At 31.5% G+C, this 25,117-nt stretch overlaps 4 protein-coding genes across 5 annotated transcripts; 2 read left to right on the top strand and 2 right to left on the bottom strand.

Annotated features, from left to right (window-relative positions):
* Positions 1-385: 385 nt before the first annotated feature.
* On the top strand, positions 386-920 carry LOC108904365 (probable splicing factor 3B subunit 5). The gene is made up of 2 exons (XM_018706885.1): positions 386-517; positions 586-920. Exon 2 carries the CDS (start codon positions 588-590, stop codon positions 843-845), a length of 258 nt encoding a protein of 85 aa, XP_018562401.1. The 5' UTR covers positions 386-517; positions 586-587; the 3' UTR covers positions 846-920.
* Positions 921-1,383: 463 nt separating this feature from the next.
* Positions 1,384-4,046, bottom strand: LOC108904364 (GPI ethanolamine phosphate transferase 2). Of its 2 annotated transcripts, none has more exons than XM_018706883.1 (2): positions 3,357-4,046; positions 1,384-3,233 (listed from the first exon to the last, which is right to left on the bottom strand). In XM_018706883.1, the coding sequence occupies exons 1-2, from the start codon at positions 3,946-3,948 to the stop codon at positions 1,387-1,389; spliced, it is 2,439 nt and encodes an 812-aa protein (XP_018562399.1). In that variant the 5' UTR covers positions 3,949-4,046; the 3' UTR covers positions 1,384-1,386. The 2 variants fall into 2 exon arrangements, with proteins under 2 accessions (XP_018562399.1, XP_018562400.1); XM_018706884.1 differs by having other exon boundaries at positions 1,384-3,095.
* Positions 4,047-4,178: 132 nt separating this feature from the next.
* On the top strand, positions 4,179-16,747 carry LOC108904366 (UPF0505 protein C16orf62 homolog). Its single transcript, XM_018706886.1, has 16 exons — positions 4,179-4,287; positions 4,895-4,951; positions 5,002-5,083; positions 5,241-5,420; positions 5,677-5,839; positions 5,923-6,253; positions 6,410-6,586; positions 6,638-6,815; positions 9,270-9,439; positions 9,499-9,781; positions 11,072-11,215; positions 11,296-11,619; positions 13,137-13,329; positions 14,659-14,946; positions 16,168-16,424; positions 16,606-16,747. The coding sequence occupies exons 2-16, from the start codon at positions 4,929-4,931 to the stop codon at positions 16,696-16,698; spliced, it is 2,886 nt and encodes a 961-aa protein (XP_018562402.1). The 5' UTR covers positions 4,179-4,287; positions 4,895-4,928; the 3' UTR covers positions 16,699-16,747.
* Positions 16,748-19,352: 2,605 nt separating this feature from the next.
* On the bottom strand, positions 19,353-22,988 carry LOC108904359 (flap endonuclease 1). The gene is made up of 5 exons (XM_018706879.1): positions 22,907-22,988; positions 22,427-22,842; positions 22,208-22,375; positions 21,932-22,150; positions 19,353-19,666 (listed from the first exon to the last, which is right to left on the bottom strand). Exons 1-5 carry the CDS (start codon positions 22,986-22,988, stop codon positions 19,415-19,417), a joined length of 1,137 nt encoding a protein of 378 aa, XP_018562395.1. The 3' UTR covers positions 19,353-19,414.
* Positions 22,989-25,117: the final 2,129 nt, after the last annotated feature.

Below are 25,117 nucleotides of genomic sequence, written 5' to 3'. Positions count from 1 at the left end.
TTGAGGTCCCTGGCGCCAAATGTCACTTTCTGGAATTGTTAACGAACGATTGGTCACTATTAGTCACATGACATAACGGCTGAAGTACGTTCAAAATCTTAATAGCGTCAATGTATCAACTAACCTACACCTATTTACTAGTGAATTTTATGTGGAATTTACATATTTTATTCTACAACCGATATCAATTACGGTCTAGTTCTACTGCTGACATTGTTGTAACGAAAATTAAAATACCACTGGCAATATTTAAGTGACAAATAAATTTATTAAGTGCTCATTAATATAATCCTAAACGATTCTACATACAATCTGTACAGTATTGAACGCAACCCAGCGCAAGTAAAGTAATCCAGTGATCTTTAGGTCAGTGTAGTTAGGGATGTTCTGTGGGTCTGTGTTAATTTAATCTCAGATCAGACACATTCTGTGCCTCACATACAATTTTTTTTTATTAAACAACAAAAACAAAAATTAAAATCTAAAACCAGAGCAGCATTAGAAAACCGCATAGAAAGTAGGGAGTATTCTTGAAATTGATTACATATTTGAATTTTGAATAAGTATGAACTGTTCTGTTTTTAGAAATGGGAGATCGATATAATATTCATAGCCAGTTAGAGCATTTGCAGTCCAAATACATTGGTACAGGTCATGCTGACACTACCAAATACGAGTGGCTAGTAAATCAACATAGAGATAGTTTTTCTAGTTATCTGGGTCATCCAGACCTAATAAATTATATTGCTATATGTGAAAATGAAGCCAAAGCAAGAGTGAAATTTAACTTGATGGAGAAAATGTTACAACCTTGTGGACCACCGCCAGATAAGCCTGAAGATTAATTAGATTAAAATTGACGACCATTTTTTCCTAAACATTTTAATTTTTCTTTAAATAAATCTGATTTTTTCTTAAAACGCTATATAATTTATAGTGTTCATCAAAAAGTTTTAGCCCAAGGTAGCCTTAGTTTTTGCCCTAAAAAATTAAACATACAAATTTCAATTTACTGATTTATAAAAATTCTACCTTAGTCATAGCGTCATAACTGAGAAAGTTTTAAAATTTGACATCTTTTAACTAGGACTAAAATTAAGATCAGAGCAAGTACATATATATGCAAAAAGAAAGTGCACTATATTGATTGACCAGTTCTTAAGATTAAGATGCACATTCTTTTTTCACAAAAACGGTAGAAGTATTGCAATTCGCCTAGAACTTGAGATTAAAGTTACAGCTTAGTTAAGATTAAGATCTTTTTATAAACTCTTTAAACAGTATAACAGCAAATTATAAAGCTACAAATATAAATATGAATGTCTGAAGTTATGCTTAATAAATTGAAATAAAAAAAAATTGGTTTGTATTTCAATCATTTTATTTTCATAATTTTATTTGTATAAACATTTTTAAAAATGATTGAAGATATTTATAACAAAAATAGATGCTCAATTCTATAAAGAGAAACATTAAATGTACAGACTCGATAAATAATTTTGGTGCAAAAACTGACCATATAAATAAATGATGTCTAAAGATAACAGTGATTATACAAGTTATAACCGTAATGTACAAACGGTTACAGAACAAAATTGTCCACACTCTATTACTGTCGATACTCTTATTTTGCAATATTAGAAAGTGGCATAGAACTGGAAAAGAGTATGTATGGCATAAAACTTGAAAAATAACTAATATAGGTTGATATTCGTTTAAACCAATATATCCTACGGATACATCTACACTTGCTAAACTGTTGCTGTGGCCTTGAGCAAAATATAATGTGTTACTTAGCCAAAAGTGACAAATTGTAATTATTGTGCTGTTCTGAAAAATTTTTAAAAGAGCCATAGAAGTTAGTATACAGAATGAAATTAAAACTACATTATAAGGTTTTAATAACAATGATGAAATAATAATCCAGATAAATATCTTTGGACAATCACAGAAAAATATTGTTTGAATTAATATTAAAAACCAAATAAATTTTCCTAATAATACATTTTCATAATCTGTACTCTTCAGTGCAAATATACATACCAGAATAATCAAATTTAATATGTGCATTTTAACCTTCTTTGTATTCAACAATACGCATGTAAAAAAGGTTGCAATTAATCCAAATATAAAAAAAAGTTGATAGTAACTATAGTTATGAGTTTTTAACAGCCAGTCGGATAGATCTGGATAACTACCCCATTTATCACCTGTAGAATTAATAGTGCGTAAAAATCTTAAACTACTCAATAAACCTAAGTAGATAAATAAATTCTTCAGTTGCCTAATTTTTGATAAAACTATATACATTACAAGTACGTTAAAAAAGAAGTACCAGTACTGATGTTCCTCTTCTACAAAACTCGAAGAAAAAAATGTAAGGGGATGAAAGATGCTGATCAAAATTAACAGTTTTAAGACATCTTCATAAGTTTGATATTTACTTTTAATCTTAGTAAATGATACTAAATTTTTCATTAAAAGAAGTGTTAATATTATCATAAATATTACGGAATGGATAGACTCGGATGAAATGAACTGTATAAAAATAATGACTAAATAAGTCACATATTCTACACTATTAAATAATACCTTTTCATATTTTTGTGTAAGTAAATATTTGATTAAAATTGCAAGGGAATTAAACATAATCAATATAGAAATTATTAGAGAATTGAAATTTTGCTTTACTGAGGACTTTATCAAGTACTTACTAATAGAATTTGAACAATTTTTATAAAGGTCAATAGCTTTTAAAGCGTGTGTTTCTTCCAAGCCTTTTATATACAGTTCATGAAATTTAGTAGCCAACAAAAAACTATCTTCACATAATTTTGCTTTATTTATTAGCAATAAATTGTTGTATCTTAAAATATACAGGTACTTTTCTAATGAAACGGGAAGTAAATTTGATCTTATTTGGCCTATAGACGTGGAAGGTATATTTAAACCTAATAATACTGCTAAGTTAACAGGAATATCAGTTTGAAAAAAGGATCCATTAGTGCACTGAAGTCCAATAGCATGTAAGGGAACATGTGTTTCAAAATACGATGATCCTCCATGACCTCCACTGTCTCTCATCCCATGGTCCCCTGTAACAATTAACAGTGTCTTCTCATTTTGCTTAGATATACTTTTATAAATATTATAGATTATTTCATCCATTTCTTTTAGTTTATCTGGAATATGAGAAGAAAACGGGCCATAAACATGTCCAATGTGGTCCAAACCTACAAAAATGAATGTAATGTAACTAATTGCTATATCCTGTTCTTATATTTTATTCTGGAATTCTCTGTAACATTTAGGCAAAATATTTTTATTTTAAGTAAAGAAATTGCATATGTTCATACCCAAATAATGAAGAATCATCATGTCCCAGTCATTTCTTTTCAGTTCAGTATCTACATTTCTTGTAACATTGTCATCAACTTCTTTAAAATCTCTTACAAAAAATGAGCTTGTACCTTCATATCTAGTAAAAAAATGTGGAAATAATTTCAACCAAGTATTATCACCATAAAAAACAATTCTTTTTCCCATCTTGAACAATGAATGAATTAAACTATCTTGAAGAATTTCAGTACTAGCTAAATTTAACACCAAATCTATAAATTGGGGAACATTTCCAGCAGTTAAAGCTTTAATACGAGGTAAAGTTACTGTTGGGGTTTCAACTGTTATAGTATTGAAGCATCCATTCTCTTTAGTAATATGGGTTGTTAAAGGCATATAATTTGTATTGACAAAATCCAATCGTAAAGCGTCAATTATAATTAAAACGGTTTTTTGAATATCTGATGTATATACTTGAGGATTCAAACTAATATTATTAATATAAGTGGGTGGTCCATAGCTAATATTGTTAGTCGATCTCGTTATAGGAAAAAATCCATGGAGAAACAGAAAAAGGCTAAAAATAATTAGAATATGATAGGGATACATTCTTTAGTTCACTGCCACTACTACATCGTGCAAAAAATTTGCAGATGTGATGTAAATATATAAATTTATCTTATCATCTCAAATTTAAATATTGAACATTGAGGTTAAAAAACATCAAAGTAGTTCTTTAATCCAGTAGTTCAAAGTACAATGTAAAGCAGTAGTTCTTTTTCTCGTGTTTTATGTAGGTTATATTGATATTGTCATCAATATTGTCAAATTATTATTTATTCAATCTATGATACTGTTGATAAATGTAACTATTTCGTGTCAAATGTAAAAAGTAAATATACTTGTAATAATTAAAGAAAGAGCGTGAAGGCTTTTAATTTGGTCAAAGTGAGTTTTTAATTCAATTGGTTTATAAAATCTTAAAGATAAAATGTATCACCCTGTTCTATTATAAATTTATCATGAATTTTTGATAAAGTAATTTTATTGTTATAAATTAGAATAAATTGCAAAATCTATATTAAAATGTAGGGAATTATATACTAAGGAGGTGTCATTATTAAACTCAGAGTTAGCATGTTAAAAAACCATTAGTATAACCAAACCACCTCTCGAAATATCTAGTTCCGAGTCTAAGTCATACTGATTTCTAAATGTTAGAGTTAGAACATTACTTATACAATAGTTAGAAATGTTACATCAGTTTAGATTTTAGTATGTTTTCAGTGAATATCACATAACAGTCGTTTGAAACTAATTTTCCTTGATTTTACAGTAATTTTAAAATTTACATATTGTTTCCGTCTTTCATCGAGCAAACCACTTCATAAAGTCCATAGGAATATTTTATTTTTATTTAAAATAAAATTCCAGCAGTTACCTCCAAGTAAAAATATTTTCTGAGGTCTATATAAAATATACCATCTTTGAAAAATAAGTAAAAAGTCACGCTGGAAACTGCCCTAAAATTAATTATATTGGTTTTCTCTTTTAGAAAATAGTAATAATTTAACCTCATATACACAAAAATGGCACTGAATTCAGTAGAATGGTATGTATGATATGGTATCATGAGTTTTTTTTGACAATTTCATATTTTAGGAAAATCTGCACCGACTATAATATAAAAACTAATTCTCTGGATAAGATTTTAGTGAATGATCATCCACTTAAAGTTGTTATGGTATGTATGTTTTTCTTAATAAACTTTTAACTGAAAATTTGTAAAATTATTCCTAGGGCATATTCTATTTTATTTTAATGCTTATATACATTCACATCAATTTAAATTTGTTAAATTTACTCCGGAATATAGTTCTAATCTCATCATTTTATTAAAGGTAACTGAGAGAATACCTAGAAGAATTTTTGGGTCGCAACCCAGTACAGGCCGCACAACTCCAGTTTCCACCCCAGCATCCATTTTGGAACCGTTAGCTCTTGCTCTTAAACAACTAGATCCTTTATCAGAATTTACTATGCAGGAAATGGATCCTTTATCAAAAATGGCTGCAGAAATGGTAAATAAAAATATTCTATTATAAAAATAATATAAATTAACACCATAATGTATCAAAAATTATTTTCCACAACTAGAAATCAAATAGTCCGATTTTTAGGCATTAAGTGCAATCTTATCACACACAGGTTTTTTTATGCTCACGAACAATAAAATCACATCAGTTTATCTGTTACGTGATATAAAAATAAATATTAATCCAGTTCATTTAGGGATCACATAAACTAATTATTACTATTTAAGAAACTTTATTTTAGGATATCACGGATAGTTCAAAATCTTCATCGTCCAAAACTGTAGACGATAATGATTTTGCTAGTATGGAGCCCTGGTCAACGAGAAAGACGGCTATACTTTCGAAATATACCACTTCTGAAAAATTGTCAATGGTTACAAGTTTTTTATCTGAAGGAGAAAAAGGTATATACTATGAAAACATTATCTACGTATATTAAAATTGAACACATTACGATATCATACATATATATCAAATTACGTTTCAGTAATGGTGAAAGCTCAAAGTACTGCAGTAGACAAGGTACAGCATAGATTGGAGCAACTCGATTGTTTTGAAGAGGGATCTCAAAGAAAAATAGATCTCTCACAAGCGGAATATGTTAGCAGAATTGAGCAATTAAACAAAGAATTAGTGTCTGCTTGGAACTCTGAACAAAGAGTAAAAGCATTAAAAATCGCAATACAGTGTGCGAAATTGTTATCAGACACTGATGTTTTGCCATTTTATCCAAGTAAATTTGTTCTTGTAACAGATATATTGGACACATTTGGAAAACTTGTTTATGATAGGTTGAGGATGAAAGCGGATTATTATAAGTAAATATTTGTTTTTTTAAATTGATTTAATTAAACTATTTTTTTCAAATTATTTATTCATTATATAAAACCACATACTTTTTGAAGAAATATGTTTAAAAAAATGAATTTAAAACACATTTAAAATTAACATCCATAATATTAATCTTATTTTAGACCTGGATCCAATAAACCTGTTCCTTTACCAGAAGATTTTACTCCCGACATGGTACCTCAGTCAGCTAAAGAAACGTGTTTGAATTGGTTCTACAAAATTGCTTCTATTAGAGAACTTATACCACGAATATACGTTGAAATGGCTTTATTAAAATCATATAATTTTATTTCATTTAAGTAAGTGTAGAATCACACAGTTACATCATCCAAAATAATAATATATTTTAGTGACTGTCCAGAGGCTCTCCTTAGAATAACAGACATGATACAGGGTATGGGAAACCCTTTAGTGGCAGTATATGCAAGGTGCTATCTTTGTAGAGTAGGAATAAATGTTTCTCCCAAAAGAGATAGTTGCAACTTTTTAATAAATAATTTTACTGGGTTTCTGGACTCGTATCAGCATGTAAGTTATGCATTAATGACATTTTGAGACTACCTATAAGATTATACTCTCAGATCAAAAAGTAATAATTGAAATTAAGCAACTATTTTATATTACATTTATATTATTTAGAAATCTTTGTTAAGACTCATCGCCACTGATACTTGATATGTATACACTACATAAATTTTTATTCTATTAGACAGTATTTTCACCAAAAGTAACCAACAACTGTAACGTGACAGCGATGCGACATAATAGTAGTTATAGTCGTGCTAATATTTCAGTTATAGTCATCAATTTTCAATCAAATTTGGTTCGGAATACATCATGATAGTTAAACATTTAAATTTTGTTGTTTTTATGAATGCACACGTTAAAAATGAGATTTGGTTTAAACAAACAAATTTGGTTTACATAGAGCATACAAGCTGTGCATTAAATCGTTCACATGTAGACGTTTTGTTTTATCTGTTTTTTCTCAGATATTTCCTTAAAAATGTTTAACATACGATTTTATTATAAGTAATTTATTATACAGGGTGTCCCGTTCATGTTTTAAAAAAACTTGTGTACAAGTTCCTCATGATAAAATAATAGGGGTAGTTCATATAAAGTTTTTTCTGAGACGCCCTGTTTTCAAGATACAGTTGTTACTTTCCAAATGGTTTTCCTTAAGTATCTTTAAATCGGCTAAAGATAAAATGTGTACACGAGTAAACATCAACTGTGCATTAAGAATAATGTGCAAATGGATTCTTTCTGAAAAGCAGTGTCGCCGATACAGGTAATCGAAGAAAAAATATGTTAAAAGTCAAAATTTATTACATTTCTAAACGATTCTGTAAACTGTAATGGATACTACAAAAAAAAAGGTATACTTATCGAAATTTGGTGGCATGTACCATTTTCAAGAAAAATGAAGTTGTATTTTTTTTGCTCACATAAAGCGGCACAAGTACATTAACAAAATATATTAAATTGAAAGAGGACCTTACCATTGAATGAGCTGAAGACATTAGCTACCAACAGTATTTGCATTTAAGACTATAATTTTAATTTCTTACTTATCACATGAAACAGTTAAATTGTAAAACATTTTATTAAATAAAAAAAAAATTAAAATTTATTTTAAGTTTCAGTTTGTTGTAAATTAACATTTAAAAAAGTAAATCAAAATAAACAGATTATGGTAGTAAATTATCTATTATTAACTAATTTTAGATTTTGTAAACTACTACACTACCATTACTAAAATAAACAATTATTGAATGGAGTAAATTGTTGTTGGATGTTTAAAAAATAGTGATAAAAACATAAAAATATTAGGAAACAGACTCAGAGACATACAGAACAAAACAGCTGTACAATTAAATAAATGTGCAAACTCTACTACAGTAGATACTAAAATTGTCCTCCATTTCCTTCTATGCAACTTCATTTTTCTCGAAAATGGTAGATGCTACCGAAGTGTACCTTTTTTTTGCAGTATGCCTTAGAGTTTACAGAACTGTTTAGAAATGTAATCAATTTTGACTTTTAACATATTTTTTTTTTCAATTGTACCCTTCAAATTACCTGTATCGGCGACACTGCTTCTCAGAAAGAAACCGTTTGCACATTATTCTTAACGCACAGTTGATGCTTTTACTCGTGTACAAATTTTGACATTTTTATTTTTAGCCGATTTAAAGATAATTAAGGAAAACCATTTGGAAAGTAACAACATCAACACACTGTATCTTGAAAACAGGGCGTCTAAGAAAAAAACTTTACATGAACTACCCCTATTATTTTTCCATGAGGAACTTGCACACAAGTTTTTTTGAAACAAGAACGGGACACCCTGTATAATTCACAGAATTATATAAATTATTATAGTTATTTTTATATTAAAGTCTAAAGAATATTTGAAATTAAATTTAAAAAATGCTAAAATATCAAAATATATAGAAATTAAAAGAGATTTAAAAAGTGACGTCTATCTATTTTCTTTTTTTAATACGAGTAGTAAGCAGTAAAAAAAATAACTTGTAGTAGTAATAATTCTTCCCTTCGTATTGATATTCCCGAGAGAAACTGAAATGTACCGACAGTTGTGCACAAGGCTTGATACACTTATTATACATGCGTACATAGCCATATCACAGTATTCCATGTTAATTATATGCTTGCACATATGGTTGGTGAAATTGAACAGAAGCATGATTTAATTCTTACTATGCTCTGTAAGAGCTATGTCTCAAATTTATCATATGAAAGGAGTTAATCCAATATTTGGGTATCTTTTTACATGTGGCAAGTTGCAGCAGCTTTTTTTTTTAATCTGAGGATGCCATTTCTCTCAACCGACTTCAAAAACTCCGCTTAGTACACAAAAGAAACACAACAGAAACCATAGTTGTGTTGCTGTTGCGTTATAGTTGCCTATTGTTTTTAACGAGAAACAGGACCTTTATGCTTATTTCATTTTAGATATTTAGTCGAAAGGTGAAAGAAGAAATATATAAACAAAATATGCATATATCTACATATATGACTTTGTATACACCAGCTTTGGATTTCATTTTAAATGGTGCAATTTGTAAAGTTAATGATACTGTATTAACAGATATTCTTAACATATGTCATGATTATAGTAATAGGTAAATTTCCCTACTGATTCTTTAATTATTTTAATTTTTATAACAACATAACCTTTTAGTTCTTTAATACTGAATACAATCATGTCGGGATTTAAACCAACATACATAGCAGAACGAACTTTAGAATTTCTTGCTATGATAGGCAAATGTTCTGACGATGGCATTCCACTATATTTATTGTTAAGGACATTAGGGTTATGTGTTACTGTTTGTCCACCACCAACAGACCAAAGAAGATATATTTTAAATGTCGTTTGGAAGGATATTTCACAGTTGGATAATCCTAGAGAATATATAACTTGTACGGAGGCTTGGGTCCCATACGTTGTTCAGTACTTTACTGTGAGTACTTAAATATACACAATTTATTTCTATATTATAGTCATACTTAAAATTGGTCTCAGCAATTTGCTAGAAGCAGCTTATCACATTAATTTTATAAATGTATCTCTATTGACTATAAATCTAGTTTCTTTTGAAATAATTTTTCGAATAAAAAAAAAACACGGAGTAAGCTCTTTTCCATATCCACAGTGATATTTCACCATCTCCTGTAGATAGCAAAGAATCATTTACAGTGGCGGCTCGTGACAATGAGAATAGGTGAAGCATACTCATTGATTGACTAAAAAGAAAAAAAAGCGCCGTTGGCGAAAATTGTCAAGGTCAAACGGCTTTAAATGAATCTGGAAATTTTTAATTGCATTTACAATATTACCGAAAAACTGACATTCGTGAGAAGGATTTTCATTTAGATTTTATAAAAAATAGAAATATTAGTTCGGCTTATGGACTTCTGCGAACATTAATGCACACCGTACATGTATGTTCCATAGAAGCTTTGTGGTTATGACAACCTTGTGTGACATTTCCAAAATTGTTACTCCCTTCTTATTCCACACGCCTGACTTTACACCCACAATTAAACATGGCATACAGAAAAGTTTTTTTATATGAACACTTCCACATAACACACAACCACTTATACTCTGAATAACATTCTTTCCGAAACTTTCGAACGTACATGTTGTCTTTTGACTTCCCCATTTTTCCAAATCGAGAGTAAGGCACAGGTCTCTCGCAATTTAAAAAATCCTTTTTGTCTTCAATTTTCCATCTGGAAAATGGCGTTTCCAATAAAATACATACTGGATCATACATAGGAAACATTTCTACAATTATTATACAAAACAAATATTAACTAAGAACCGTTACAAACGTGAACTGGGCGACGCGTATCGTATAAACTGTTAAAGGCAGGCGATGGGCGACGCTGTTTCAATTTCTGCGTCACTCATTCCCCCGCGCCGTAGTTTAATCATGTATTGGCCGCCTCTCATTGCCATGACAACCGCCATAAACAACGTTACGAAGAGAAGCAGAATACAGACTGATTTCAATCTGCATCACTTGCGTATACTATACGTTGTATGGTCCAAGGTTGATGTTCCCGCTCAACGAAAGCAATATTTTTTTAGAAGCTGTTCACCGCGCAACTATTCCTGTTTATTTCTATGTATTAAACAACCTGACGAGCCGCCACTCATGATTTATGAATTTTTACTTTCAAAAAGTAAATTTCTTTTGAAACATCCATCCAGAGAGATGTTACAACAGTTCTTTAAATTGCAGACAAGAGAAATCAATGCAATGATGGGGGACATTATTGATCATATGACTCCAAACCGAAGTTATGAAAAATATTATAACGAACTAAAACTAATAATAGGAAAAGTGGTTTCTCATATTCAAGATTTTGAGTTGTTATTGGTTATGGTAAGTAACAAATTTATTATATGATTAAATTTCAGTTCCACAAAAGTCAATCAAATTAAAGTCCAGGATAATAATTTCAGGATAATTTTTTGCCTCTAGTGGATCTATTTCAGCAAGATTCAGTCAGAGTAGAAGTTTGTAAAAACATATTAACTTTGTGTAATAATGAGCACAAAACGAATGACCCAGTAATTACAAATGCTCTGATGTTCTTATGCAGTGTTTTGCATGATTCAGTTAATGCCCTTACGCCCGAGGATGAGTATAAACAAATTGGAGAAATCTTATGTAACGTTGTTAGGCGGGTTGATTATGGGAGAGATTTTGAACAGCAACTTAATTTTTACGTTGAAGCTCGAGGAGCATTTTCTAATATTGATGTAGTTTTAGCAGAACTAGTACAGGTATTTTAACAATGCAAGGTGTAACTTTAAGTGAGGGTGTTTTTTTAAGGGTAATAGTACATGTTGCCACAAAAAACTGAGTTGAAATTGATTTTTTTAGATTGAGTATATATTCGAGTTATAATTTCTTTTTAAATTACACTTAAACTCTTGTCAGTGCCACCACCGGGTTGCTGCGGAGCTCAGTTACAACACACTTATCAGTTTTGCCTGTTATCTTTTTAAACCAACTGCATGAAACTAATTTCAATGAAAAATATATATAAATCTAATAGATTGGAAATATTTAAAAAAAAATCTTTTTATATTTTTAATCAAAAGTTTATTATTTTTTTTTAAATGCTGTTTAGTTTGTGAATCTAAGTGTCAATGACCTCTAACACCGCAAAAATCGCGCGTTTTTTCACAATTCCTAGAGAACTAAAGAAAATAGATAAAAATATGTTTATGGTCTCAAATTACTCATCGTAAAAAATTAAAATGAGCATAACTTTTAGTTTTTTGAAAATTTTCAAAAATCACCCCTAATTAGGGGTTGAAAAGACGCCCAAAATGAAGAATTGAATATTACCAATAAATATAAAAACTATTAGCATGTGAATTTTTCTATCGAATGATTCTTAATACAAAGAAAGATTTATTGTCATGACTGAAATAAGCATGTTGAATTAGAAAATCCACCCTTAAGCGCGCTCAGGGGGTGGAATCTTCCCCAAAAATAGAGAATATCAGAAATAATTGTAAAAATTCCAAAAAAAAAATATATTAAGATAATTCACATGCGAATAGTTTTTATATCAATTGGTAATATTCAAATTCTTAATTTTTGGCATTTTTTCAACCCCTAAGTAGGGATGATTTTTAAAATTTTCAAAATACTAAAAGCTATGCTCATTTCAGTTTTTTACGAGAAGTAATTTGTGGCCAAAAACATATTTTTATGTACATATTTTTTAATTCTCTACAAATTGTGAAAAAACTGTCGAATATCACAGGTTTTTTGCGATCACTCTTTAATTCAGTGACACAAGAACATTTTATTAAATTTATTGCAGTTTTCGGTTTATCACTTTATGATATAAGGTGTTTGTATACAGGATGTATTTTCGCGACATTCTGCATGCTGTATTAGTTTTTTGGTATGGTGTGTTTGTCATTGTTAAATTTCTGTGATACTGTGAAAAAAACATGTATAGGAGTCAAGAAGGATGATTTGGCAAAAATGCATGCTGTAACTCCCGATTGCGGCTAGCACGCGCTGTGTGGCTCTACACTAGCCTGTCCAGTGGTAGGGTATAAAAAAAATGGTTATCATGGTGGAATTTGAGAAAACAAACTTATGTGATTCTAAAAGTCAAAGGCAACCTCTGTGTAAACATAACCCGCATTTACAATTACACCCTGTATGAAATTTATGTGTATCCGATGAAAAATAAGAAGTATATTATTTAATAGTATTCCTATTACAATACATAATTGTAATAAATATTATGTTTAATCGTTATTAAATCTTTCAGTGTGTGAATTGTTTATCAGTGAATACGAGACAAATAATAAAAGGTATACATACAAGAAAAACTGGAGATTTTGTAAGAGCTTGTGCTGCTTACTGTTTCATTACAATTCCATCCATAGTATCAGAAAAGTCTCGAATGGAACTTTATTTATTATCTGGAAGAGTTGCATTATTCAATCAGTGTTTAGGACAAGGTATTGTAATTGCAAGAGCTACAAGGCGTGGATAAGTCTCTATCTGAATCATAATTAATTAATGAGATATAAGCCACTAAATTTGATCAGAGGACTGAGAGAGTTGTATTTGAAGTGTTTTAACTGTTTTAAATTTACAAAGTTTATTCATACCGCATTAGAAGCAGCAAGTACACTTTTTGCTTTTAATCAGTAGTTGGGTTTTCTCAATTGTTTTATCCGTTTGAAAATTATAAGCGAAGAAATCTTTTTATGTTTAAATTTATTCACATTTTAAAGAGTGACCGCAAAAAACCTGTGATTTTTGCCCGTTTTTCACAATTCGCAGAGAATTAAAACAAATACATAAATTATGTTTTTGGTCGCAAATTACTTGTAAAAAACTGAAATGAGCATAGCACTTAGTATTTTGAAAATTTAAAAAATCACCTTTACTTAGGGGTTGAAAAAATGCCAAAAATGAAAAATTTGAATATTACCAATTGATATAAAAACTATTAGCATTAATATTAAATTATCTTAATATATTTTTACAATTATTTCTGATATTCTCTATTTTTGGGGATGATTCCACCCCCTGAGCACGCTTAAGGGTGTATTCAACATGCTTATTTCAGTCAAATCTTTCTTTGTATTAAGAATCATTCGATAGAAAAATCCACATGCTAATAGTTTTTATATTTATTGGTAACATTCAATTCTTCATTTTGGGCATCTTTTCAACCCCTAAATAGCGGTGATTTTTGAAAATTTTGAAAAAACTATGCTTATCTTAATTTTTTACGATGAGTTATTTGAGACCAAAAACATTTTTATCTATTTTCTTTAGTTCTCTGCGAATTGTAAAAAAACGGGCGATTTTTGTGGTGACTTGTATTAATCCATGTAAAAAAAAATATTAGGATTAAACCAAAAAAAATATTAAAAGTTTGCCTGCTTATATAAACCCATGTTCAAATATTAATTTATTACAAGTTGAAGTTAAAAAATAATAATAAATTATATTTGATAGTAGCTTAAACATGAATAAATATATATTTATTTTAATTTTTAAATCATAATAAGATCATTAAATTATACTTTTTGAAAAAGTACACGTATTGAGAATAATTCTATATAAAATTTTAAAAATATTTATTTATTTCTGAACTATCACCAGAAATATTTGTTTCTGTTTTCTTTAACTTAACATTCTTTAACTTCAACATCCTGTAACTTCTAAACCATAATAATTAGTTACAAGCCTATAAATCAAACTTGCAGCATTCTTGTTTGCTTTATCTTTCTTAACACACTCTGTGAATCACCCTGTATATGTTAAATTTTTAGCTGATGCTTGTTTTAAAGCAGCACTTGCGATGATTCCCACCTTACAAGATGGCTTTACAAAATCTGAAACGTTTTTGATACCATATATAAAAAATTTCTTGTCGACTCTTCTGGTAGTACCTGATAATCCTGAAAGGGGAGTCCTCAGTTTAGTAAGAATTTTACTGAATGTATTGAGAGAATTTGATTGGAACAAACAGCAGTGTGGCTTGGGCTCGATATATGTCAGTGTAATAGATATGTTGAGTGTTATGGGACAAGAAATTTACCCATATCACGTCGACAAAGGTAAATTAATATTTCTAATTCTCTATATTACTGTTAATTAGTTTTTATTAACCAATTAAATTATTTAATTCTGTGAATTCATATTTTAATTACTAGGATTGAATTAATTTTGAGGGATTTACAATCGATGGCTTAACTAATGCTATTAATTCAAAGAAAACTGCTGCTGAAAGTCAACGAAAGCTGTTGAAAACTTACGGTGAACATACTCCATCGATTAAAACATGTGAGTATTGGTTTAGACGTTTTAGAAGTAGTGATTTCGATACAGTTAACAAAGAACGCTTGGTTCAAAGATGAGGAATTGGAAGCATTACTCGACCAAGATTCATGTCAGGCGCAAGATGAAACTTTCTGAATCGTTGATTGTTGATCGCACAATAGTTTCCAAACGTTTAAATGCACTCGGTATGATTTAGAGGGAAGTTGGGTGTCATAAGTATTGAAGCCGAGAGATGTTAAAAATTTTTCATGTATGAACAATTGCTTCAACTGCAAAAGAAGAAAGGATTTTTTTGCATCATATCGTCACTGCCAATGAAAAATGGATACGATATGATAATCCTGAGGTCAGAAAATCGAATATTCATGGTTTGAGGCTCATGCTTTGTATTTGGTGGGACCAGCTTAGTGTTGTGTACTATGAGCTGCTTCAACCGAATGAAACCATCACTAGTGAGCACTACTTTACACAATTGATGCGTTTGATCCGTATATATTGAAGGAATAACGGCTGCAAATTGAGCAACGACACAATAAATCAAATGAAATGAGATGTTTTACCCCACCCGCCACATTCACCAGATATTGTTCGATCGGACTACTACTTGTACCGATCCATGGAACATGGCTTGACTAAGCAGCACTTCTCATCTTACGAAAATATGAAAAATTGGATTGATTGGTGGATAGTCAAATGATGGGTTGAATCTTTTGACGCAGACTCCATATGCTGCCAGAAAGATGGGAAAAAGTAGTGGCTAGCAATGGACAACACTTTGAAAAATAAGAATGTAGGCATACAATTTTTCACAATAAAGACTTGAATTTACAAAAAAAAAAACACTCAAAATTAATTCACAGTACTGGTACTTTTGCTAGGTCTGTTTCTCACCATTCATTAGTCTCAATATATTTTCAACGTTTTCAAACAACTTCTTTTAATGTAATATGAATTATAACTGTTGTTAATTTCGATATGTGATGAAATCAGTTTTTTAGTTGAATCAAATGACTCCCTATATGGATCTGATCCTAAATTTATATCAGAGATAAACAACATGTGTTCCATAATTATTAGTGAAATTTTGAATTTACTGAAAGAACTTGGTAGTTGTCGAAGGCAGTCGCAAATAGCCGTGGATTTATTTATCAGAATAGCGACAAGAGGAGATTTAAGTTGTGGCCCCGTTTTCCATCTAGCACTTAACTTATGGCAGTTGAGTTTAAAGAATGGTTACGGTGATATAAAACATATGGTAAGTTATTCATATACATAATTTCTCACTTAACAAAATTAATTTTGTCTGTTATGTATCTATATGTCTATATTTCAGTTACATAATTTAAAATATACATAGTCTCATTTAAGACTATCAACTTTACAACTTTTTTACATTTTTATTATGTGATACCAAATAACATAGTTTTTTAATTTAGGCTCGACTGAAAGACTATTTAAAAAAACGAAGCCTGGATAACAATAAATTTCAGCAGTTAGTACAAAAAATGGTTATTCCACAACATGTATAATATTTTCAATGATAAGAAGTTTAATAATACATTTAATATTATATGATAAGCCCTATTTACATTTATTATAAATAATTTTATATGGTAAATATATTACTTTTTTACTGTAGTCTTATTTTACTCTCATAACCTTTTCAGATTTCATTCCACAATTCAATTTCGACTTATCATCATTCAAAAATATTTTAAATATTATTTTCAAGCACATAATCATTATAATTATTCTGCATTCACTGATGTCTCACTCGTGATGATTTAATTACGTTTTTGGTGTTTTTTATTAATATTTTGAGTTTAACTGGTTATTTGTTTTGTCACATACAAAAAGGGGAAAAACACTGCAAAGCAGGGGCTTCCTATGTTTCTTCTGTATTTAATATTTGAATAGAAATTAAATTACTTTATTATACCAAACATTTAGATTTAAAAAAACCGTTACTCTCGCTTTGACTATACAGGGTAATTCAGGTTTAATGTGGATAATTTCAGGAATCTATAGAACAGGTTAAAAAATTTACGCGGCTAGGGCACTACACTGTCACGGATTTCATTTCATTTAGAACCAAGGCCAAATATCAAAAAAAAAACAAGACGAAAAAGTTTCAAAATTAATGAGACAAAAGTGGTGTGAAGCTGTTTTATCAAAATTAATATTTTTGAAATAATGTAGGAAGGGGGTAGCACACAAAATACAGTTCTAAGAGGGGTAGGTGGTCCAAACTTAAAAAGCTTATGTAAGATCATAAGGAGTGTGTGTTCCGAATTTCACCTCAATCGAATGAGAGTGGTTCAAAAGTTATAACAGAAAAGTGGGAAAAAAAATTCTATTTCAACACCCTCTATCTCCGAAACGATGCGATTTAGGAAATAAGTTTATATCATGAATGAACATTATTCTAACCTGTTCCTGAAGTTATTCAGATTAAATCTGAATCACCCTGTATACAATCTTGTACAAAGTGGATTCATTCAAAATGGCTGGTGAAAACTGCAGTTGATGCATTTTTATAAAGAAGGATTGGCACCCATACAGGTTTTTAGAAGATAATTTCTAGCCCACAAAATGTTTCATTAAAAAATAATTTTGAATGAAATTTGTGAATAAATTAAAATAAGGATTGCACATCTTAAATATTTATGTGCAAATTCAAAAGTACTTCTAAATGCAAAGTTGTAGGAAACAATTTGACTAAGAAAAATTTACAAATAATTCTTTCCGGTGTTGCCAGATTTCTGCAGTAGCTACTAAACTATATTTTTTTAAATGGCAACACCGTATTTTTTTAATCATAATTTGACAAACCTTCAAATTCTAAATAGAAAATGTTATGTCACATTTCTTTGTTGGAGTAGCCGTTTTGGAACAATCAGCAAAAACAACGAAAATAATCTGTAGTCAGCAAGAACTAAAAGAAGCTAACATAGCAATAGTAGGCCATGGAAATTAAACAAAAATTGTGTTGTTTAAATTGAAAAACGTTATTTTTTATAAACATTCAAATTCAAGAGTTGTCAAATAACACAATGACGGTACAATAATGACTCCTTTAAATTGAAAAACATTTTTTATACACATTCAAATTCAACAGCTGTCAAATAACACAATGACAGTACAATAATGATGACTACTTTAAAACAACACAATTTTTGTTTAATTTCCAAGACTTATTATTGCTGTTAGCTTCTTTTAGTTCTTGCCGACTAGATTATTTTCATTGTTTTTGCCGATTGTTCTAAAACGACTACTCCAATAAACAAATGTGACATAGCATTGTCTATTTAGAATTTGAAGGTTTGTCAAATTAAGTTAAAAATATATCATTTTAGTAGCTACTGCAGAAATCTGGCAACACTCTTATTAGTTCAAATAAAAAAATTGGTTTTTGTCAGGTTTTAAAAAAATAGCACTGTATGTATACTCAAGTATAAACATATAATTTAAATTAAAACTGACAAGGTATATTTTGATAAAAAAAACTACATCTTTTCTCAACTTTGATCCTTTGAAATGGTGAAACAAAATAACTTTACAAAAAGGTAAGTGTAGTTTGTCATATTTTTAGGACTTTAACATGCTTTTCCCCTTACATATTGCATATTGCTATATACCACATAAAGCTTTTTCGTAACTCATACTTTTGAAAATTTTTAAAAAGGCCCAGAAAAAAAATATTCCTTAATTTTTTATTTTAATTTGCACTCACAAAATAATATGAAATACAAGAGATACGAATATTTGTATTCAAAAATCAATGGAAGAAATTACATTTGCGTTCTTGAGCCAGTTTTTTTTAATTAACCTATTAACCTATAAAAATGATAAGGTTGGCACAAAATATTTTTTAAATAATTTGAGTAATACTTTCAAAAAATTTTTGCCAGTCGTTTCTACCTCCCGCTGTCCGCCAGTTGCCGACCGCTGTTCTAGATTAAACGAAATTCTTTCCATAGTTGCTGATTCATAGTCACACTGACATTGCAATTTGTACATGTGAGAAATTTTATTAATAAGTATTTTTTTTAGACTAGTTGCATCGAAAGCACTGTTTTGTAAATCATAGAAAGGTAAATAAAGGTATTGGAGACAAAATTTTTAATAATTAATAAACATGCTTATAGTGTAAATCAACATTAAAAAATTTAAAAATACTGTTCTTGTATAAATATAAATACAAAATATATCAATTGATTAGAAAAATATATATCGAGTATGTCTTTATTTTCCCCTTCTTTTTCCTTGTCCTCCAGTTTTTCCTCTCTTATTTGGCGTATTCTTTTTTTCTTCATTTTTTCTCTTTGCTGGTGTAGTTGAGAGTACTTTAAAGAATCCATCAAGTCTACCCTGAGTAGAACTGCCTCTTGCTTTTAGTAATTTTTTACAACCATTTCGGACCCTGTCCTCATTAAACTGTTTATCAGTACATAAAAATTTTACCATTCCTTCTTCGTCGGGGTCAGACCACTTTAACTGCAAGTAATAATGTTCATAAAACTGCTAACTGCCATGCCGAGGGCTGCACAAGTTTTTGAGCATGTGAGCTTAATGCATAGTAAAAGGAATAGAGATCAGTGACGCAATCAGAAAAAAGTTTGGAGCTTTGTATATTTTCTGACACATCGATCCCTTTCACGGCATCACTGATACAGATATAAATAATTGGGCCAGAATCAGATTGACCAAATTTTCATCAAATTTGGTCAAATTAGTAAAAAAATGTTACATAACTTCTCGTTATAACGAATACAAATAATATATTTAAACAAAATTGCAAAGATATATTGTACAGAATTCTGTATGAAGTATTGAAAAAGTTTTTACCAAATTTTATTCATTTTTAACATTCTGCATCATTAATTATGTCAAATGTATTACGCTACAAGTTCCATTTTACATTTGGTTTAACTAGTTTTTAAATTTGATTTATTGTTGTTAACTATAGCTCGATAGTTTTTAGAATAATTCTTTTATTCTCATGCTTAGAAAATGGTATGACATAACTTCACTAATTAATTATCTGTCTGGTCTATGTACTATTGTTACAAATCAAAATCCATAAAAGTTGAAATTATTTGAACTTTTCTCTCAATTTGTGCTCACTATTTTTTTTCAAGCAAATCGCGAATTTTGTTCCAACATGGACCAGCCTTAAGGGCCCCACAGACTTCCTTCCATTCATACGGACCAAATAGCGTGAACCAAAAAAGACAACGTATTTAACCAAAACAGATTTTGCACGACGGTGAAACCGTACCGCTATTTTCTCTACATGTTCGTGCAGATTTGTGTGGCCCTATTCGCGCGAACTGTAAGAAGTCTGTGGAGCCCTCTAAGAATAGTCAGTGTCTTTCATTTAACTGGAAACCAGAACTATTAACAAGAAGCGTTTGATTTTTTTTATCAATATCATTATGACCAACTGTTTTGATCAAACAAATTTGACAATTTGGCATTGGCATTATTACATGTTCAAGACATGTCGATTTTTTTTTAAAAACACATTATTCAAATGAAGTTTTGTTTATTAATAGTGGCTTTCTATACTCCACGGTCGAAATTATAGAGAGTGATTCATCGCTAGCTTTTGGACTAGTGAGGGGGATGAAGCTTGCCGGGAACGAAAATCCATTGGCGTGTCTGCCTAAAAGGCAACAAGATATAGAAAATAATGAAAAAAGATAATAAAACATAACATCTAATATTTTTTACGGTTTGCTATAACAGGCACTTTGATCCATTTTAATTATTACAGCATTTTAAAACGTTCCAATTGTGTTTTCTTTAATTTATAAATTTATTATAGCCATGGAATTAGACACCTCGTCTACGCTTATGCTATGACGTTTCTCAGGGCGGGTTAAATCAAGTCCGTTTACACCCTCTAAAAAAGCATTTCCCTATTCCCTACCAAGTGCAAAAAACAGAGATAGAATATAGATTGACGTTCAGTGTAGCTCGGTCTCTAGACGATTATAGATTGTATCGATGTGCGTAGCGAGCGGCACAAAGATAAATAATATTGAACCGTATAAAAATCATTTTATATTTTATACGCATTATGGTAATAGTGTTTTATATTATGTATTAGTCACTTTTTATAATTTCGACCGCGGAGTATAGATATAATTTGGACTCGTTTAGTTTACCTACACAAAGTATTACTCAAAATGTTATTTGTAAAAATTTGAAGTGAATGCAAAATGGGGGGGGGGGTTGAAGTGTTATTACAAATCACAGCAAAAGTATTGTTACGTCATATATGGTTAATCAAGGAAATATAAGTAAACTACAATAACTTGAACTTTCCGACTAATTAAATAACAAGAACTGGTAAATGAGCATAGGTTCTCAGTAGGTCAAAAAAATTGAATTTTTTCGATTACAGCACCATCTAACATGAATAAAAAAAATGTTTCAGACAAATTCTACATACTTTTTTTTAGTCGCAGATTTCGAATGTGCTATAAAAAATGGGTGTTTCAATGTTACCCCCCTCCCCACCTCCAAGGCATGAGGGACAGGGACTAATTTTAGCACTAATGTATATTCCCTGAGGAATGATTAAATATTCATTATTGACATTTTCTCAATAGGGTGCTTATTACTTGAAACTTGAAAGTTTCAGGTTAAGAAATATATTCGGTACATTAAAAAAAGATGACTTAAAAAAAAAAGAGGAAAGAGGAGGAAAAAAAGAGATGTCCTGATTTTTATGGGTCACACTGTTATACGTACCTCAATTGTTTCTGGATCGGTAATCTCTGGATTAACAAATAGACTTTTGGCACTTTCATAATTCCAATTTTCAGGTGGTGGATACTTTTCTTTATCAATATTTTTTAAAATAGATTCAATATTTTTATGTTTTTCTATTAATTCCATAGCACGTTTAGGGCCAATACCTCTGATGCTATCAGTATAATCACAACCCAATAATATGCACAGGTCTACAAACTAAAATAAATAATTAAGAATTATTACATTTACGTACACAATTAAATAGATATTTACTTCTTCTTGTTTCAAATTTAAACCTTGCAGAACTTTATCCAGATATATTTCTTGTATAGGCATTTTTCTAGCCTCACTGAATGTCATATGACGAATTAGAACTTTTGACCCAAATGTTAATGCATCCATGTCCTCCGTAGCTGTAGCGAATACTTTGCCAGCCTTAACCTAAACAATACAAGAATTAGATGGCAATGAAGACAATAAAAACATTAATACCATAGCAGCACACTGAGCTTCAGCTTCACAGGGAGCATCTATATAAGGAATTCCCATCAATGATAATAACTGCTTTACTTCTTCTGCATGCTGTTTAGTAACTTTAACAAGCCTACGATTAAATTTGTCCATTTCAGCAGCATCACCTGCTTCTGTAGCTTTGTCCAATGCCTTTTGTGCTTCCACACGTCTTTCCTGTCTTTTGTTTAATTCTCCCGATTTCAAATCTGGTGGTTTTCCATCGAAAACATAAACAGGCTTAATGCCATTTTCCACAAGACGAATAGTTCGATAAAATGTTCCTAATAAATGGGATGTTGTTTCACCATCTGTAGATGTTAACTGACCACTTTCATTTCTTACAGCTATTAGAAATTGATACAAACACATGGAAGCATCAACAGCTATCCTTCTACCTATAAAATAAATTGATCAACCTAGACACAAAGTATCGGTGCAAACAATATATACCTTACTTACCAAAGTAAGTTTTAATATCTGTTTCTTTAATGGCTTGTGGGGCTACATCCGCCAGTAATTTTATTAAATTCTGAATTCCCATTGGAAATATTTGTAAATACACTAGTCAGTTAGTCACCGTTTTGATAAAATAATTTTACAGTAAAACTCCCGCGCAAAATCACCACTCCTCAAGTCCTATTAATACGCAGCATTTAAATGAACTTAGCTGCAGTTTCCACTTGCGCACTGTTTGCAGTTTGTGTCTAGTTCCCAAGAACCCAAGATCAGTTATGTTCAGTATCTAGTCTCCCTGCTCTGGCGTGTTCAGTTAAAATAGTTGAATTTCCACATCTCAGACCCTTCTCTAGCATATTATACTCTCAGACCATAGGATCAACTCCAAGCGATTTGCGTCATTATTCCATGGCTAGAAATTGGCCTCAATGATTTGTGATCGAGGGGGATTATCCCTCTTTATCCTGCCTCATCTCGTGTAGGCCTGGACAGCCTTCGTAGGTGGGCCCCATCCGTCGTCTACCCCGACCGCAAATGCGGCCGGTGTAGGCGCTTTGTGGGACCTCCTTTTGTCCTGGCTGGGCCCCGCCGGCTAGGGCCCTTTCTTCTGGCGCTCTTCTTGTTTCGCCGGTTCGTCTGTGTAAACCCCCGGGGGTGGTGTCATGTTTATGTGTGGTATGATTGGGTAGGGTAGTGCGGCTATGCAGCCTGGGATGCGCTTTGCTAAGGTGGCCCTTAGGCTAACGCGGGAGGGATGGGGTAAGGAGGGTATGGGGGGGTGTGTATGTGTTTGTATCGTTGTCTTCGTTTCTTGATCCTGGCGGTTTCTGAAACAGTTAGCGGTCGGGGGGGGATGTCGTTGTTGTGGTCACCCAGGGTCAAAAAGTTGGTGTCTAAGCGGTGATAGCGTTGTCACGTAGGTCCTCCGAAAAGCTCTCGGAATGCGCCTATTAATTCGCAAAGACATGTATTTATATACCTAATACTCTGTTTGTAAACACTAATTTATAATTGTGATCTTTTATAATACCTTNAACATCTCATTTGCAACGTTTCATTTACGTTTCGTGTTTAGTGGGTTATTACGTATATTATTAACAATAGGAGAGAGAGCTTTTTATACGAGATTGCGCCGGTCTCTAAATTTTAAGTGTGCATCAGTCACCTAAAAAAAACATGTCTAGGACCCCGACATCAAAAAACCCGACGTAAATACGGCCTACTGTATAATAATCGTCGTACCAATCATCTAGATCACGTCAGCTTTTGTAATAGCAAAATTGCATATATTTCCCTATGTTATTACTTCAGCTAGATCACGCCGTCGGCTTTACCTCAATCGCCAAGGTTTCTATCTGTTTAGAAACCTTGCTAAACCACAGCATCCGTACACTATTTCTAATCTGTTCCATTATTGCCTTATTGCAGTAAGTCCTCGGGAGTAGCACACACAATAGGGCCTTTCGATTTGGCAAAAATAGTAGCTATTAGTAGCTGCTGTGGAAAACATAGCCCTCCGCAAGGCCACCGACGCGCTCTGGTACGTAAGAAACACCGACATATATTACGAGACTTACAATACACAAACGCTGCACAGACAATATGACAAAACGCGGAGAAACGGTTTGACGTAGCCGCTAGACATGGCAATCCCTTCCTCAGACAAGCCGTTGATTACGTACCCGACGTGACCGACAAACACAAAAGACTTAGACACCAACTTTTTGACCATGGGTGACCAACCCAACGACATCCCCCCCCCTGCCCCCTAACCTTTTCTGTTTGAGAGACCGCCAGGATCAAGAAACGAAGACAACGACACACACACACACACACGAATACACACCCCCCATACCCTCCTTACCACTCCCCACCCGCGCAAGCCTAAGGCCCACCTTAGCAAAGCGTATACCAGCCGCACTACCCAACCATAACACACATAAACATGACACCACACCCTGGATTTACACAGACGAGCCGGCGAAGCAAGAAGAGCGCCAGAAGAAAGGGCCCTAGCCGGCGGGGCCCAGCCAGGACAAAAGGAGGTCCCACAAAGCGCCTACACCGGCCGCATTTGCGGTCGGGGTAGACGACGGATGGGGCCCACCTACGAAGGCTGTCCAGGCCTACACGAGATGAGGCAGGATAAAGAGGGATAATCCCCCTCGATCCCAAATCATTGAGGCCAATTTCTAGCCATGGAATAATGGCGCG

Source organism: Anoplophora glabripennis, unplaced genomic scaffold (assembly GCF_000390285.2).
Source record: "Anoplophora glabripennis isolate ALB-LARVAE unplaced genomic scaffold, Agla_2.0 scaffold141, whole genome shotgun sequence".
NCBI lineage: Eukaryota > Metazoa > Arthropoda > Insecta > Coleoptera > Cerambycidae > Anoplophora > Anoplophora glabripennis.
Note: the sequence above shows the minus strand (reverse complement) of the source record. Positions and strands in the feature narration are given on the sequence as shown.